Raw genomic sequence first — 18,162 nt, 5'->3', positions numbered from 1 at the left:
TCACTTTCTAGAAGACATTAATCATGCTACTTACTTTTATTCAAATATAATCTACCTATTTTTCTTTTTCAGTTTTATTTATTTTTCATATTTATTTTCATATTGATATTGACATTCTGGGGCTGGGGCTAGAGATGTGGCAAATCAGTAGTGCTTGCTGCTCTTCTAAAGCTTTAATGGATCTAAAACCTTATTTAACCCTTAAAGGACACCAATACACACATGTACACACACACACACACACATTAAAAACAATTTTGTTAAATAGAATTTTTATAGTACAATATATTCCTAAACTGTCCATCTTTAGGTCGAATGTCATCCTTATCTGAACCAGAAAAAGCTGTTGGATTTCTGCAAGTCAAGAGACATTGTTCTGGTTGCCTATGGGGCCCTGGGTTCTCAGCGTCCTAAGGCCTGGTAATAATCATAACTTTTTATTTGAAATTATAATTTAAGTACAATTTTCCCTTTCCTTCCTCCAAACCCTCACATATGCCCCTTCCTACCTTACTTCAAATTTTTGGCCTCTTTTTTCCCTAATTGTTATTTCATGCATAAATATATGTATATACAAATACAACCTGTTTAGTCTATATAGTGCTACCTATATGTTTTCAGAGCTGACTGTTTGACACTGACTGGTACGCTCTTCCCTGGGAAAGGCCACCTCTTCTGTTCCAGTTTCCTCAGTTATCTATAGCTCTTTGTATAGTGGTGTTATCCTTGTTTAGCTCATGTTAGGGCAGTCACATTGATGAGACTTTAGCTTCTGATATTGCTAGGTGACAAAATTTCATAACAAGATCCTCTGGCTCTTAAGTCTTCTGCCCACCTCTTCTGACATGTTCCATTTGCTTTAGGCTCAGGGGTGTTTGGCAGATATATACGTAGGGACTTGACTTTGGTGTTCTGTAGTGGTCTCCACTTATTACAAAGAGAACTGTCCTTAATGAGGGGGGAAGACTACACTTATCTGTGGGTATAAGTACAAATGTTTAAATTGTTAGAAATTATGCTGTTTTAGTAAAGTAGTGATTTAAGTTCTCCTCCAATATTCATGACTTTACTATCAATGAGTAACTGGCTCAGTTTCAAACACCAGGCAAGGTCTCCTTCTTGTTGAAAGGTGGTAAATCTAATTAGAGAGTTATTGACTACAGCCAGGGTATGTGTGCCACAACTGCACCTTTAGGGTTATTGTGCCATGCTGGTCATTGATGTGGTTCATAGCTGTCATATAAGCACAACGATTTTTATTTTTGTAATCCTCCATTTAAAGGACTTAACTCTGAATTGATTCAGGAAAATGAGAGGATTTGCATCTTAGAAAGTCTCCTCAGAGTACTGATTCTTCCGGTCCAAGGAAAATTTGTGATCATCTCTTGTCTAGAGCAATATCTTGCTGCATTTGTAAGTCCCCTAAGAAAGCAAACACTCGGATTCTGGAGTTCAGTATTTCTGCTTTTCTTTTCAGGGTGGATCAGAAAGCCCCATTTCTTTTGAAGGATCCAGTTCTTTGTGCCATGGCCAAAAAGCACAATCGAAGTCCAGCTCAGATTGCCCTTCGCTACCAGGTGCAGCGTGGGGTCGTCGCTCTGGCTCAAAGTTATGAGGAGAATGAGATGAAAGAGAACATTCAGGTGATGTGGAGAGCTATGGGTATCTGGGACTCTGGGTATTCTTCCTCACCCATGAATTTCTTTGAAAACCTTAAAGTACTTTTCTTTACTTCATCCCCCCCGCCAAATCATTGTCTCTACCATTTCCTGTGTGTGTGAGGTTTCAAGTGTTGTGATTTAAAAAAATTATTAACATATTGTAAAACTGAAAGCTTACATTTGTGGTGGTTCCCGGAACTGTCAATAAATATTAAAATATTTATATTGAATATAGGTTCAAGGCATTCTGTAATGAAATGTACATTAAGTCCTTTATGTCTGGCTTTGTGTAAAATGATTCAGCAAAGCCTTTGCTATTTTGGGGTCAATCAGTAGATGCTGAGAAATTGCTTTGAGACTGTTTGAGCCTTGAAGAAATATTGTCTCTCCGGATAATCTGCACTTGCTGCAATGTGGAAGCTTGCAGCTGCACAAACGTTGGTCCTAACACACTCCTCCCAAACCTGGAGTTCTTACAAAAGGAACTGAAATTTGTGTCAGTTGTCTGCTCTCTTGGGCAGAAAAGGCATTTCCCTGCCCCAATTAACTTTGATATTTGAATGAAGTAATTGGAGTTAGATAGCTGGATGCCAGACTTTCCCAAGAAAGCTGAAGCCCTTTGGAAAATGAAGGCTTAGAATCTTGGTGAGCTTCTCTCTCTACTGTGGCACCTCCAGCTAATATCAGTCAAAATATGAAGCATCCCTTCTGCTCCTTTGGAAAGTAAAGGCTTAGAATAAAAAAGATTGGCACACCACACAAACAGCAAAGGCTTTGCTGAAATGTTTCACTCAAAGCCAAACACAAAGCAAAGGCTTTCCTATGACTTCTTTTTTAATATTTTTACAGTTTTATTTATTTATTTTAATGTTTATTCATTTTATTTTTTACAGTTTTGTTTTAATTTTAAGGCTTCTCAGAACTTTTTAATTTTTAAAATTTATTTATTTTTTTATTAATTACAGTTATTATTATTTACTCACTTTATATCCCAGCTGTAGCCCCATCCCTTGTTCCCACCCAACCCCACCCTCCCTCTCTCTTCTTCTCCTATTCCCCTGTCCCAGTCTGATAGGCGAGATCCTCCTCCCCCTCCATGTATATGGCCAAACTAACCTGAATGCACCCAATCTCATCTGCTTATTTAATAACATATTCCTTCTTATTTTAAAATATTAATTACTCTCATTTGAACTTTATGTACAGTATATTTTGTTATTCTTTTCCATACCCCAACTTCTCTCAGATAACAGAGAAAACATCAACTGAAAGAAAACATAGAGATTTACATTTCATCACAAAGTCATACTTGCATAAGTGACATCTTTATATTAAGAAATGAGATCTCTATTGGATAATGTTACTCTATAAATTATTATGGTTATCCTTTGCATTCCTCTAAATTTTCACATACATAGTGCTCATGTGTTTATTTGTTTTGAAGGAATGTCAATTAATGCTTTCTCAGTTTAGTTGATTTGTGATCTTTGCATTTTCTACATGTGACCTTTCTGGTTTTTTTTTTTTTTTGATTGTTTGGTTGGTTTTCTTTTTATAATTTTCATAATATTAGGAGTTTATTCACTTTGTATCCCAGCTGTACCTCCTTCCTTCATTCCCTCCCAATCCTACCCTTCTTCCCTCATCGCCTCCCATGTCCCTCCCCAAGTCTACTGATGGGAAGGTCCTCTTCTTCTTCCATCTGGTCCTAGCCTATCAGGTCTCAACAGGTCAGGCTGCATTGTCTTCCTGTGTGGCCTGGTAGGGCTGCTTCCCTGGAAGGAGGAGGTAGTCAAAGAACCAGTCACTGAGTTCATGTCAGAGAGAGTCCCTGTTCCCATTACTAGGGAAACCACTTGGAGGCTACCTCTGTGCAGGGTGTCTAGGTTACCTCCATGAATGGTCCTTGGTTGGAGCATTAGTCTCAGAAAAGATCCTTAGGCCCAGATTTTTTGGTACTGTTGCTCTCCTTGTGAAACTTCTCTCCCCTCCAGGTTTTTCCATCTCCCTCTTCTTTCATAAGTTTCCCTGCACTCTGCCCAAAGTTTGGCTATGCGTCCCACGGGGCAAGTTGGGCAGGGTTACCTGAAGGAGAAAGTGGGAATGATAGGGACAGAGATGCAAGGAATGGAGTCAAGACAAGATTCTGATCAAGACTTGTTTATTCAACACTCAGCTTTTGTAAAGCAAAAAGCCACAAGCAACTTCCTTAAAGTAAAATCTACATCAGTCAATAAAAATTTTCTCAACAATTCACTTGCAAAAAAAAAAAAAAAAAAAAAAGTAGCCCATGGCAGCTCAGTCTCCAAATGGGCTCCTTAGTAAGGTGAACAGGTGCTGTCTCTGAAAAGATTCTGTGGCTGGCCCTTTGATCACCTCCCCCAGCGGGGGCAAGGAGGGGAGAAGAACAGCCTTACCAGGCCACATAGGAAGACAATGCAACCAGTCCTGATGAAAACTGATGGGCTAGGGTAAGATGGAAGGGAGGAGGTCCTCCAATATCAGTGGATTGGTGAAGTGGCATGGGAAGAGATGAAGGACAGAGGGAGGGCATGATTGGGAGGGAATGAAGGTGGGGCTATAGCTGGGATACAAAGTGAATATAAGTTGTAATACATAAAATATTATATTAAAATTTTTAAATTTAAAAAATAAAGAACTATAAAGTAAATAAAATAAGTTTAAATTAAAAGAAACTATTCTTAATTCTTCAGAACTTTTAAGTTTGTGTCATTGTAGTCATGGTGTGACAACATCTTTATTTGTTCTGCACCCACATTTGGCTCTCCTTATTTAGTACACTTTCTTTTTTAAATTTTTATTTTTTATTATTTATTATAATTTATATTCAATTTGTATTCTGACTGGAGCCCCATCCCTTATCTCCTCCCAGTTCCACCCTCCCTCCCACTTTTCACCTTATGCACCTCCCACTGATAGGAGTGGTTCTCCTCCGCTTCTATCTGACCCTAACCTATCAGGTCCTATTAAGACTGGCTGCATCATCTTCCTCTGTGGCCTGACAATGCTGCACCCCCACCAAGGGGAAGTGATCAAAGAGCCAGCCACTGAGTTCATGTCAGATAAATGCATTTTCAATGTATCTCACCCCAAGGATCAGGGATCTTTCCAGAAGTGGAGGCAGAAAGAATGTAAAAGGTGGTTGATAACATGAAGGAAAGAGTGTTTTCCAGACACAACAAGGTAAATGTGCATTTAAACCCATAGTGATTATAACAGCACACAGGTGACATTTATAAGTTCCAGCTGGACGAAAGTGTAGCAAGAAAGAGTAAGGTGTACACGCAGTAATACCAGTAGCTGAGGAGTGATGGGTATATGTGGTAGTTACTAAGAGGAAGGTCATTTCCCTTTACTAATGTAACCACTGATAGCTGACCACATACTGGGGCTGTCCCAATACCAAAAGCGAGTGGAAAGTACAAAATAGACTCAATGAGGAAAGATGAAAAAGAAAAAGTAATCTCACAGTTGGATGAGGAGGAATGAGAAAGTGAACAAAATGATAAGGACAGGAGCTGGGGAATGAATACACTCAAAACACATTGTGTGAAATTCTGAAAGTATTAATCAAAATAGTAACCAAAAGAAAAATGTTTTTTATTCTACCTGATAACCTGTATATTTTGTCAGATGCCTTTTATTAATTTTACAAATTTATCATATATTTTAAATATTGCATCTGAACCAATCAGATTAACTTGGGTTTTAAGATTCACAAGTTCTCAGGATAAATTTGTGAAAACGTTTTTCTTCTTGTGTGGCAGGCACTTGAATTCCAGTTGCCTTCAGAGGATATGGAAGTCCTAAATGGCCTGAACAGAAATTTCAGATATTTTCCCGCGAACATGTAAGTAACTTCAATAAATGCTAGAAGGTTGACAAACATGTTGCATCAATTTGCCTAATGTGTTAAGACTTTCCCTTCTTTTGGTGCAAAGTTTGTTCAGAAGTCCACAGTTTAATATTTTGGCTTTGAGTTTTGGAGATACAGGAGTTTCCATGGAAAGACTAACGGAAATTTTGCTGAGCGATTCAGAAGGAAAGAGAATTTAGGCAGAAGTTCAGTCATTGAAGAGAGTTTATAATTATCAAAATTTTTTCTTCTTCTTTAGTTTTCTACTTCAGAATATGATCCTGACTTTATGTTACAAATGAGAGTAAGCAAGGCATTCACAAGCATTGTTTTAAATTTTCTTTAGTTAATATATAATTACATTGTTCCTGCCCTCTCCTTTCCTCCTTTCAGGCCTTCTCATGTCTCCTTTCTCCAACCACTGCCATGGCCCCTCTTACTTCCTCTCAATTTGATGTCCTCTTTTTCTTTATTACTGTTACACATGTGTGTGCATACATTTATAAATATAATCTGATAAATCTGTGTAGTGTTGCTTATGTGTATGATTCCAGGGCCCACTCCCTTGTGTTGGACAACCAGTCAAGGCATTCATCCCTGGAAGATAATAACTCTCCCTATTTTTTTACTCAATAACTGCTTGTAGTTCTTTGTCCAAAGGTATTGCTTGTATGGAAGAAGAAACTCTGCTATTCTTTTGTTTGTGGGAAATATTATGTATAGAAGAAATAAATGTGATAATGCTTGAAAGGGCATTCAACAAACCACAATTGTCTATGCTAAAAAATGTTAGATTTGTTGCTAAGTTTTATTAGTACAGAGAAAATGATAAATAAAGTATAGAAATAATACAAAGATAGAGAAAGCATCAATATTATTTATATATTATATCGTTGTTAATATAAACAGATCTATCCATATATCTGAAATTCTATGGACATTGAAGACTTTTAAAAGGCATTTTATGTCTGATTATTTAAACAAGATATTGTGTGAGATTCAGAATGATAAAATAATTAGTGTGTATTAAAGAGAAGGGAAATAGAAGCCAGACACTCTTAATTTATTTGACTTAACAAGTCAGACACTCTTAATTCATTTGTTTTGGCAACTATCTAGACATGTCTTTGTACTAAACATGCATAGTCAGTACCTATTTTCCTTAGTTGATTGAAATTAGAGAAGATTATGGAATTTTCTTTGTTTTGTTTGGTTGGTATGATGTAGTTAAGTAAGATATATATTTGTGAAAACTTGTTGCTTCATTTTCTCTTCTAGGCCAGGGAATATAATTTAAATAACTTAGTTATGGTATTTTAAAATGTTTTTATGAATACGTTCATGAAAGTAAGAAAGGCAGATTCTGTAACCAGAAAATAAAGAAATTCAAATTTATTCTAGTGCCATATCCAGTAAGAAATAATAATAAATTATAATAACAATAATTACATATTTTATGTGTTTGATGAACCAATTTCATTGAGCCCACATTGGGTATACTTTTATCCTCATGCATTTGCACCTACAGCCCAGTTCCCAAAATAATGATTCCATGACTTTAATGTTTATGAATAAAAGCCTAGGCCATAAGCTTTGGCTCATTCCCTGACTAACTCATAACTTATTTTACCAGTTTTTCTATTCGGTATGTGCCACATGTCTGGTTACTTCTCCTCAGTTACATGCATTCCTCTTTCTCAGAGTCTAGGGTGAATCTCCCTCTCTGACTCTATCCCAGAGTTCATCTCTCTCTGCTGGAACTCCCACCACTTATTTCCTGCCTCAGCAAACAGACCATCAGCTTTTTTATTGACAGCTAATACTTCCACATGGTACACATATTTTTCTTTTCTATTTTAGTGCTGCTGAACACCCCAATTTTCCATTTTCTGATGAATATTAACATGAGCACTTTTATCATGGTATCTATCTGAAGATCCTAAATGTGGCTAATGAACCTGACCATGATGACTGACATGATGCTAATGAGTCATACCACTTCTGGATTATTCACACATTTAGAACTCACAGGCAATTGAAACCACAATCACCAACCTGAAAAAAAAGGAGCTAGATTTTAATCACTTGTTGAAATAAATACAATGTTCTTTTCCCTAAAGATTTTTTTCTGTTGCCATCTCTGTTACTTGTCTGTGTTTCTTTTGACTGATTTGCCTAGAAGTCAGTGGGAAAAAGTGGGGGCAATAATAGCCATTTAGATGAATGGGAAAAAGAAACTTCAAGCTCCAGGGAAGTGGCCCTTTGATGGTTTAAAAAGTCAGTGTTTCCCAGCCCACCCACAAAAACTTCACCCAAAATTTACCCTGCCTACAAGATGTGTAGGGATAGAGATAGAGCATGGGTTGAGAGAATATCCAACCGATGCTTGGCCCAACCTGAGACCCATCTCATGAGAAAGAGCCAACTCGTGACACTATCAAGGACACTCTGCTGTTTGTAGATGAGAGCCTGGCATAGCTGTCTCCTGAGAGACATATGTTGAGACTCACAGCCATTGACATTGGGCTGATGGCAGGGAGACTTGTGAAAGAGTTGAGAGAAAGAGCCAGAGGAGACAAGAACTCCACAAGAAGACCAACAGAGCCAAGGAATATGGGCCAAGAGGGGCTTGCAGAGACTGAAGGACCAACTAGCAGCCATGCATGGACTGGACCTAGGTCTCCTACACATATGTATCCAATGGGCTGCTTGTTCTTCATGTGGGTTACCTAGTAAGGGTAGCAGGGCTGTTTCTGACAAGGACTTTGTTACATGCTTTTTGAACACTTTCCTCTGGCAGGACTGTCTTTCCTGGCCAGCATGAAAGAGGATGCACTCAGTCCTGACGCAACTTGATGTGCTTGAGTGGGTTGATGAGTAGGGAAGAGGCTCCCTTTTTTGCTGAAGGTTAAAAAAAGGGGGAATAGGGAGAAGAGGGAGGGTGGGACTGGGGGAAGAGAAAGAAGGGAGCTATGATTGGGATGAAAAGTGCATAAACTAATTAATTTTTTAAAGAGAGGCAGAAAAAAAGAACTCAGTCCACCCAGCCTATAGATCAACAACAAAACAAACTACACACAGTAAATTTTTTTCAGATCAAAGTGGCACCTCTAAGAAGAGAAACTGACCCTGCCAGGGTTCCTCCCATCAGTTCAGGATCTGGGTTCTAAAAATGAGGAATGAAGCATTTCTGTTTGAAAATACTTGTAACACTTATGAGGTCAAGACTGAATAGAATCTTATGCATCTACTGTAAATTGAGGTTGCAGAATGTTAACAAAATCTTAGCCTATGAAGTTCCAAATTCAAACTTGGAAACATCAAGAATCCAATTGACATTTGCAAACTAACACTATTCAGGCTCTTTTAAGCACTTATGTCCACCATAGCAATGAAAGAAAAAGCTAGGAAAATAAATAGAATTCTTCAACACAGCAGCAATTCACTGCAACCGGAGCCTGTGTGATCTGTGTGTGAGGTCAGCAACCTAGTATCCCAAGCCCAGTCCAATCTTATTCTCTCAACACAACCTTGGCTTTCTCTCACCACAAAGTTGGACTTTTACCTAAAACCAGAGACTGGAATAGACACCAAAATAGACAAGTCAGTGAGTCAGAGAACTGCAACTCAAGCACACAGTCTCTTCCAGCCTCTAGAAATTCATCTACATGAATTCTATATGTAAATCCACTTGTCAAACTGAGATCACCTCACCTACCCCACCAGCATGTTCTCCATATGTCTTCATACAATACCTAGCCTAAAAAAGGCAAACTAAGCTGAGGATTCACTGTAGTTCAAACCAAGTGCTCAGGTAAGGAGTGCTTGAGACTTACTCCACTTATAGAGCTCTTTCCAGACTTCAAGCTCTGCAGACAAAAAACACAGCCTGGTCTGGAGCCAGAGCCAAAACTGTGCTTCTAGCCAGAACCAAGGCCAGAGCCACACACAGGTTTGAAACAGTCTTCAGAAACAGGGATAACACAAAGTGACTGCCCATCACAGAGGAAACTCTCAGCAGTAAGTCAACCTTGGATTTAGGATAGGTCTGTAAGAATCAACAAAAGAAACCCAGAAATCAGGAGTGTACAGCTGAGCAGTGTCTAATGTTACTATTGAGAATTTACTCTTAGGGGTGAGCTATGGAGACAGCTAGATACTCTGAACACCAACTTAACAAAGAAACGTGACAGCTGCCAGAATATTTTAAATGCTCCCATTGAAATAATACTTTTCCAGATCCCACCATTTACCTGCAAATTTCATGATTTCCTTGTTTTTTTTATTGCTGAGTAATATTCCATTGTATAGATGTACCACAATTTCTGTATCCATTCCTCCACTGAGGGGCATCTGAGATATTTCCAGCTTCTGGATATTACAAATAAAGCTGCTACAAACATGCTTGAGCAAATGTCCTTATTGTGTTCTTGAGCCTCTTTTGGGTATATGCCTAGGAGTTGTATAGAAGGATCTTGAGGAAGCGCTACTCCTAATTGTCTGAGGAAGTGCCAGACTGATTTCCAGAGTGGATGTACAAGTTTACATTCCCACCAGCAGTGGAGGAGGGTTCCCCTTTATCCACAACCTCTTCAGCATGTGTTGTCACTTGAGTTTTTGATCTTAGCCATTCTGATGGGTGGAAGGTAAAATCTTAGGGTCATTTTGATTTGCATTTCCCTTATGACTAAAGACATTGACCATTTCTTTAAGTGTTTCTCTGCCATTCGATATTCCTCTATTGAGAATTCTGATTAGCTCTGCACTGCATTTTTTAATTGGATTACTTGATTTGTTGCTGTTTAACTTCTTGAGTTCTTTATATATACTGGATATTAGTTCTCTGTCAGATATAGGGTTGGTGAAGATCTTTTCCCAATCTGTAGGCAGTCGTTTTGTTCTGACAACAGTGACCTTTGCTTTATAGAAGCTTTTCAATTTAAGATCATCCTGAGCAAGCTAGCCCAGAAGCAGAAAGACACACAGGGTTTATACTCACTCATATAGACATAAAATATAGGATAAAGCTACTAAAATCTGTACACCTAAAGAAACTAATCAAGAGGGAGGACCCTTGCTAAAATGCTCAATCCCTATTCAGAAAGGCAAAGAGGATGGACATCAGAAGAATAAAAGAGGGAACAAGTGAGGAGCCTGACTTAGAGGACCTCTGCAAGGCTCTGCCCTGCAGACTATCAATGCAGATGCTGAGACTTATGGGCAAACTTTGGGCAGAGTGCAGGGAATCCTATGAAAGAAGTGGGAAACAGTAAGATCTGGAGAGGACAGGAACTTCACAAGGAGAGCAACAGAACCCAAAACTCTGAGCACAGGGGTCTTTCCTGAGACTGATACTCCAAACAAGGACCATGCATGGAAATAACCTAAGACCCTTGCACAGATGTAGCCCATGGCAGTTCAATATCCAAGTGGGTTCCATTGTAAGAGGAACAGGGACTGATTGGCCCGCTCTTTAATTACCTCCCCCTGAGGGGAAGCAGAATTACCACGCCACAGAAGAAGACAATCCAATGCAGCCACTCCTGATGAGGCCTAATTGACTAGGATCAGAAGGAAGGAAAAGAAGACCTCCCCTATTAGTGTACTTGAAGAGGGGTATGCATGCAGAGAGTGGAGGAAGGGAGGTATTGGGACAGGAGAAGGGAGTGTTCCACAGGTGGGATACAAAGTGAATAAAGTGTAATTAATAATAATTTTTTTAAAAAGAAATAACATTACTATAAACATAAAAAAGAAAGAACACTTTTTTCCTCATTGTTTTGCAAGACTTTTATTCTTGTTTATTTTTTTTTGAAAATAGATTCTTCTCTCATATAATGCACTCTGACCATTGTTTTCCCTCTCTCCATACTTCCCAGCTCCCTCTCCTCTGCTTTAAATTCACCCCTTCCATTTTCTTTTCAGAAAAAAAAAGCTGGCCTGCAGAAGACACAGCAAAACAGAACAAAGCAAGATAGTGTAAGACAAAAGCCCTCATATCGAGTCTGGACAAGGTAACCAAGTGTGAAGAAAAGTGTTCCAAGAGCAGCAAAAGAGTCATAGATACTCCTGCTCCCACTGTTAGGAGTCCCACAAAAAACATGAAGGTGAAAGCTATAACATATACAGTGGACTTGGTGAGACGCATGCTGGCCCCATGTTTGCCGCTTCAGTCTCTGTGAACCCTGCTTCCTTGATTTCGTGGGCTTATCTGATTTGTTTCTAGTGGTGTCCACCATCCTCTCTCATTCCTACAGTCTTTCTTTTCTCTCTTCTTCAGAGTTCACTAATCTCCAAGGAGAGGAACTAAACAGAGACCTCTAACTTAAATTCTCTTTCCACATATGTCTGGCTGTGCTTCTCTGCATCCATTCCCATCTGCTTCTGGAGGAAGCCTTTCTGATAATGGCTGGACAAAGCACTGATTTATGAGTGTAGCAGATTATCATTAGGAATCATTTCATTGATTTTCGGGGTGGGGTGGGGTCAGGACAGTAGTGTTTGTGTTCTACCCCAGGTCTCTGGGCATCCAAGCTCCAGTTACTGGGCATCCAGGCAAAATAGCACATGGGCTTCCTCTTGTGACAGGCCTCCAGTTGAACCGGACTCCCACAAGTTCATTGTCCCAGCACATCTTGCAGAATTACTAATACCAGAATAATGACACCGAAATGAAAAAGGTGTTTATGAAATTCTAGTCAAAGAATTAAAAGTAACTCAATCATATAAAAAAAAGCTCAAAGAAGAGCTTTGGGGGTCCTGTGGAGGAAAGCTGGAAGGACCTGGATGGAGCACAAACCTCAAAGAAGACCAATAGAGACAATTAACACAGACCCATGGGGTTTAAAGAGACTGAGAAATCAACTAAGAAAAATGGTGGTCTCAACTTAGGGCCCCTGGACATAGGTGGCCAATGGGTGGCTTGGTCTTCATGTGGGGTGCCTGGCAAGTGGAGGGGGGAGCTGTTTTCAACATGGACTCTGTTGCCTGCTTTCTGATCACTTCTCCCTGGCAAGGCTGCCGAACCTGGTGGACGAGGACATGCTCAGTCCTGATGTGATTTGACATGCTGGAGAAGGTTGATAAGGGAAGGAGGAGTGCTCCCTTTCTCAGGATGGGAAGGGAGAGGGGAAGGAGGGAATGGGAAAAGACTTGGAGGAGAGGAGGGAGAAGATTCCCTTGTGATGTAAAGTAAATAAAATAATTTTTTAAAAAGAACAACAAAAAAAAGCTCAAAGGAAATCTTTGCTAATATAATAGAAAATAGAGCAGACATATTATCAAATGGTGAAGAAAATTTGGAAGAATTACACATTTAGTTAAAGTCAATGATAGATTTTTATAAGAAAACATGAAGGGATCCTGTAAGATCTCTGAAATTCCATGTTTAAATACTGCATAGAAGCTAGAACACCTATCAAAGACAAAGAATATATTTTCACAAACACAAACAAAAACAAAAACAAAAACATCCCAAATCAATAAAGAGGAAAATCCAGCCAGGTTCAAATGCTAACAGAATGCAAAATACAAGGCCAGGAACAAATACCTCATGGTGTATCAAAATTGAAACGTTAAGTATATAGAAAAAGAATTGTCTTGAGAGATGCCTGTGTGAAAAACCAAGTACCATATAAAACAAGATGAATTAAAGCAACAGGCAATTATTTAACAAAAACTTTAAAGGTAGTGGAGCTTGGAATTATATGTATTTCCAATTCTGAAGGGCCACAGCATTGAAGCTAGACTAATATACCCAGAAAAACTACTTGTCTGGGTTGAAGGAGAAAAACTATTTCATGATGAAACAAACAAACAAACAAACAAAAAACCTGAATGAATCTATGTTCACTAAGCCAGAGCTACAGAGAGGTACTAGAAATATTTCTTGCACTGAAGATGTTGGGAGCCAGGCTGAGCTAACGCTCTCTCTCTGAGGACCTGCAGTATAGTAAAGGAACATAGCTTCTTGTATTAAACCCAGAGCATGACCAGCAAAGCAAATAATAATCTGGAACCAGGGCTTTACAAGAGCTGCAGCATCATTTTGAGAACTCAACTCGTCTCACTGAAAAGGGCTCTGGTGATCAATCCCAAGGTCTCATGTGTATGGTGTATAGTGTACTTGAGATACTCTGTTGATTATCTTCCTGATGACTTTTTTCTATTATATGATAGTTCTCTGCTGATTCTATCCCATTTTCACCCAGAAAAACGATGTATGTTACTGTCCCTCTTAATAAGCTTACTTGCCATGATACACAGCTCATGCAAGATGTCCTGACCACAACTTTTCTATTTCCTGTCTACTGGTCCTGTCAATTATGGTACTGACACTAAAGAAAAGCATAGGAGACTGTGTCAGAAAACACTAACTGATCAATTATTACTCTTAACCCTCTATTCACATACATTTTATATGTGACATTGGTATACTCATATCTATTCTGGCTAGAACAATAAGAGCAGAAGGAGAGCAGGGACCTACAAATTGAAAATAAAGAAATCAAAGTATCATTATTTGCTGAAGATATGACAGTATATACAAGTGATCCTAAAATTTTGACCAGGGAACTCCTACAGCTAAACACTTTCAGAAAAGTATCTGGATTCAAAAGCAGACTGACAAAATCAATAGCCCTCCTATATGCTAATGACAAATAGAAAGAACAGAAAAGAACCTTTTCCAATAGTATTTAATAATATAAAATATCTTAGGGTAACTCTACCCAAATAAGTGAAAGACTTATGTTATAAAATAATGAAACACTAAGAGTAACATAGTAAAACATGGCCATCCTACTAAAATCAACCTACAGTTTCAATGCAATTTCCATCAAAATTCCAACACAACTCTTCGAAGATCTTGAAAGGACTATTCTTAGATTCATATGGGGAAAAAAAAAAAAACAAACAGGATAGCTGAAACAATCCCAAACAGCGTAAGAACTACTAGAGTTATCACCATTTCTCATTTCAAGCTGTGTTACAAATTGACAGTAATAAAAATACCACGGTATTAGCATAAAAACAGATGCATTGATCAACGGACTCAAATTGAAGACACAGAAATAAATCCACACACCTATAGATCTCTTTTCATAAAGAAGCTAGAATAAATGCTAGAAAATGACATCTTCAATAAATAGTGCTGGTGTAACTGAATGTCTGCATGTAGTGAATGCATATAGATTCATACTTATCACCCTGCATAAAACTCAAGTCCAAAATGGATCAAAGACCTCAACATAAAACAAGGTACACTGAACCTGATGGAAGAGAAAGTGGAGAATAACCTTGAACTCATTGGCACAAGAGAAAACATTCTGAACAGAATTCCATTAGCAAAGGCACCAAGATCAACAACTAATAAATGGGACCTCAGGAAATTAAAAGGTTTCTTAAGGCAAAGGACGACATCAGTCAATCGAAGTGCCCACCTACAGAATGGAAAGCGATATTTTACCAACTGCACATCTGAGAAAGAACTAATATCTAAGGTAGATAGATAATTCAAGAAACTGTATATCAAAAATAAAATTCCCATCTAAAACAGAGTACAGATCTAAACAAAGAATTCTCAATAAAGAAAACTCAAACGGCTAAGAAACACAGAAATGTTCAGTCCTGAACCATCATATAAATTCAAATCAAAACTACTCAGAATTCCATCTCACAGGTGTCAGAATGGCTAACTAAGATCAATAGCACAAGTGACAGCTCATGCTGGCAAGGATGTGGAGCAAGGGGAACATTTTTCTAATGTCTGTGTGAGTACAAACTTTTACAGCCACTATAGAAATCAGTATGGTGGATCCTCAGGAAGATGAAATCAATCTAACTCAAGATCCAGGTTGAAGAAGCTGTAATTAATATTAAAAAATAATAATTTAATTAAAAAAGATTCAGCTTGAGGCATATACCCAAATAACACTTCATTCTAACACAAGAAAAATTGCTTCACCATATTTATTGTTACTCTATTAATAATATCCAGAAATTGGAAAAAACCCAGACATCCCTCAATGAAAGGCTGGATTAAGAAAATGTGGTATCTCTGAGAATCAAACTGGTGCTATCTCAGATAATTAGGAATAGTGTTTCCTCAAGATCCAGCTATACCACTCCTCAGCATATATCCAAATATGCTTAAGTACACAACAAGGACATTTCTTCAATCATGTTCGTATCAGCTTTATTTGTAATAGCCAGAACCTGGAAACAACCCAAATGCCCCCCAACTGAGGAATGGATACAGAAATTGTGGTACATCTACACAATGGAATATTACTCAGCAATAAAAAACAAGGAAATCATGAAATTGGCAGGTAAATGGTAGAAACTGGAAAAGATCATCCTGAGTGAGGTATCCCAGAAGTAGAAAGACACACAGGGTGTATACTCACTCAAAAGCGCATATTAGAAATATAATATTGGATAAACATACTAAAATTTGTACATTTAAAAAAACTAATCAAGAAGGAGGACTCTAGCTAAGATGCTCAATCCCCATTCAGAAAGGCAAAGAGGATAGACATCAGAAGAGGGAGAATACAGGGAACAGGTCAAGGGCCTACCACACAGGGCCTCTGAAAGGCTCTGTCCTTCAGGGTATCAAAGCAGATGCTGAAAGTTATAACCAAACTTTAGGCAGAGTGCACTGAATCTTATGAAAGAAACGATAGATAGTAAGACTTGGAGAGGACAAGAGCTCCAGAAGGAGAGCAACAGAACCAAAAAATTGGGACCAGGGGTCATTTCTGAGACTGATACTCCAGCCAAGGACCACTCATGGAGATAATCTAGAACCCCTGCACAGATGTGGCCCATGGTAGTTCAATGTCCAAACGGGTTCCATAGTAATGGGAACAAGGACTGTCTCTGACATGAATGATTGGCCTACTTTTTGATCACTTCCCTCTGAGGGGTGAGCAGCCTTACCAGGCCACAGAGAAAGACAATGCAGCCACTCTTGATCAGACCTGATAGAATAGGATCAGAAGGAAGAGAGGAAGACCTCCCCTATCAGTGGACTGGGGGAAGGGCTAGGTTGAGAAAGGAGAGGGAGGGACTGGGAGAGGAGAGGAGGAACTACAGGGGAGGGATACAAAGTGAATAAATTGTAATTAATAAAAATAAATTAAAAAAATAAAGTGTGGTGTATTTACACAATGAAGTATTACTGGGATCTTTAAAAAAATTAACATCATGAAATTTGCAAGCAAATAGATGCACTAGAAAAGAAAAACCTTTCTGGTGTGGTATCCAAAACACAGAAAAATAAACATGGTGGGTATTTGCTTATATGTATATATTAGCCACAAATGATAACCAAACTATAACCTGTAGACATTAAGGAACCAAGTATAAAAGAAAAGACTAGGTGGAGCATATGAATCTCTCTGGGAGGAAAAAATAGATAGGTTTTATTGCTGGAGTGGGAACAAGGGGGATGGGAATGAGAGGATGTGGCAGGAGGAAAAAGAGATGGTGAAAACAGAGGAAATGAGCTGCAAGGCAACTAGACTGGAGGAGCGTTTGTGGGTGTGATATGGAGACAGCACTGTGGAAACTTCCTAACATAGATGAAGGTGGTCCTAATGAAGTCTCCTAACAGTGGAGGAAAGGGAGTCCCAATTGGCCATCTCTTGTCACTAAATGAAGATTACAGTAACCAGGACTGAATTACATCTAATTGAGGTACTGGCAAAAGGAGAAAATTTAAAGAGGAAGGAAATTTTGAAAAAAAAAAAAAAGAAGAAGAAGAATGAAAAAGGAACAGTATGATATTCAAAAGGCTATCAAATGTGTAATCATGGTCTATTTTCCATATTTTGGTAACAGGTATTGGTCAATATTCCAATCATTTTTCTCAAGAGTAAATAAAATCAAAGTTTATTTCCTTGTACTTTCTATAATTTACAAAGATTCTATGGCAAATATTTCTAAGATAAACAAAATGGCAACATTAACCAAAGGTGTTGCCCTGGTTTCAGCAGTTTTCTATGAGGCTAAGGTGCATCCAGAGCTGAGAGGAGAGGCTATATCGTTTTAGAGATGATAAACTAAACTTTGTTCTGATACATTTTCAAAGCACAGGACCAGTAAGATGAGATTTTGTAACTTTCAGTACTCTGCTTTGAAGCAAGAAATTGGCTAACCTATAGACCAAGATCACACTGGGCATGTTTGGCAAGGCTGGGGAAAAACACAGTAAGATTACCTACCAACTAAAATCTCATTGATCTTGTTTGGCTATTTATTTTGTTGCTGTAGACAGTTGACTGTTTCCAAGTGTCTGGATAATGTCAATTAGCTAACATCAAGTAAATCATTGATATTTCCATAAGAGAATGTAGAACTTCATAGCCCCACACCACAAATAATAACAATAAAAAAATTGGGTGTTTTGTTGCTGTTTTCATTTACTTGAAGTTGTACTTTATTGCTATGAAAATAAAATAATGCTCTGGGGTCTCTGAAATATACACAGGCTCTTTTGAGTAAGATCATACCTTACTTATATCATCAAACATGGAGAAATGAACCTGGTTCCCAACTAGAAGCTTCAGACCTACTGACTAGCATTTATAGGCCTAGAAAGCACTTTTTATGCTACCAGAG

The 18,162-nt window shown here is 38.4% G+C and overlaps 1 protein-coding gene across 5 annotated transcripts in view; it reads left to right on the top strand.

Moving 5' to 3' along the window:
* LOC110541829 (aldo-keto reductase family 1 member C1-like) overlaps window positions 1–12,768 on the top strand; it is a 30,379-nt gene extending 17,611 nt beyond the window's left edge. For 3 of the 5 annotated variants that reach the window (XM_060373035.1, XM_060373037.1, XM_060373039.1), the window contains 4 exons: window positions 311–420; window positions 1,478–1,643; window positions 5,450–5,532; window positions 11,464–12,768. In XM_060373035.1, the coding sequence (XP_060229018.1) occupies window positions 311–420; window positions 1,478–1,643; window positions 5,450–5,532; window positions 11,464–11,521 (417 nt within the window). In that variant the 3' untranslated portion in view covers window positions 11,522–12,768. Of the gene's footprint in view, window positions 1–310; window positions 421–1,477; window positions 1,644–5,449; window positions 5,533–7,398; window positions 7,658–11,463 lie in introns of those variants that run through there. The other 2 variants (XM_060373036.1, XM_060373038.1) reach the window with 1 other exon arrangement.
* Window positions 12,769–18,162: the final 5,394 nt, after the last annotated feature.

This window comes from Meriones unguiculatus, chromosome 19, assembly GCF_030254825.1.
Source record: "Meriones unguiculatus strain TT.TT164.6M chromosome 19, Bangor_MerUng_6.1, whole genome shotgun sequence".
Lineage (NCBI taxonomy): Eukaryota > Metazoa > Chordata > Mammalia > Rodentia > Muridae > Meriones > Meriones unguiculatus.
Note: the sequence above shows the minus strand (reverse complement) of the source record. Positions and strands in the feature narration are given on the sequence as shown.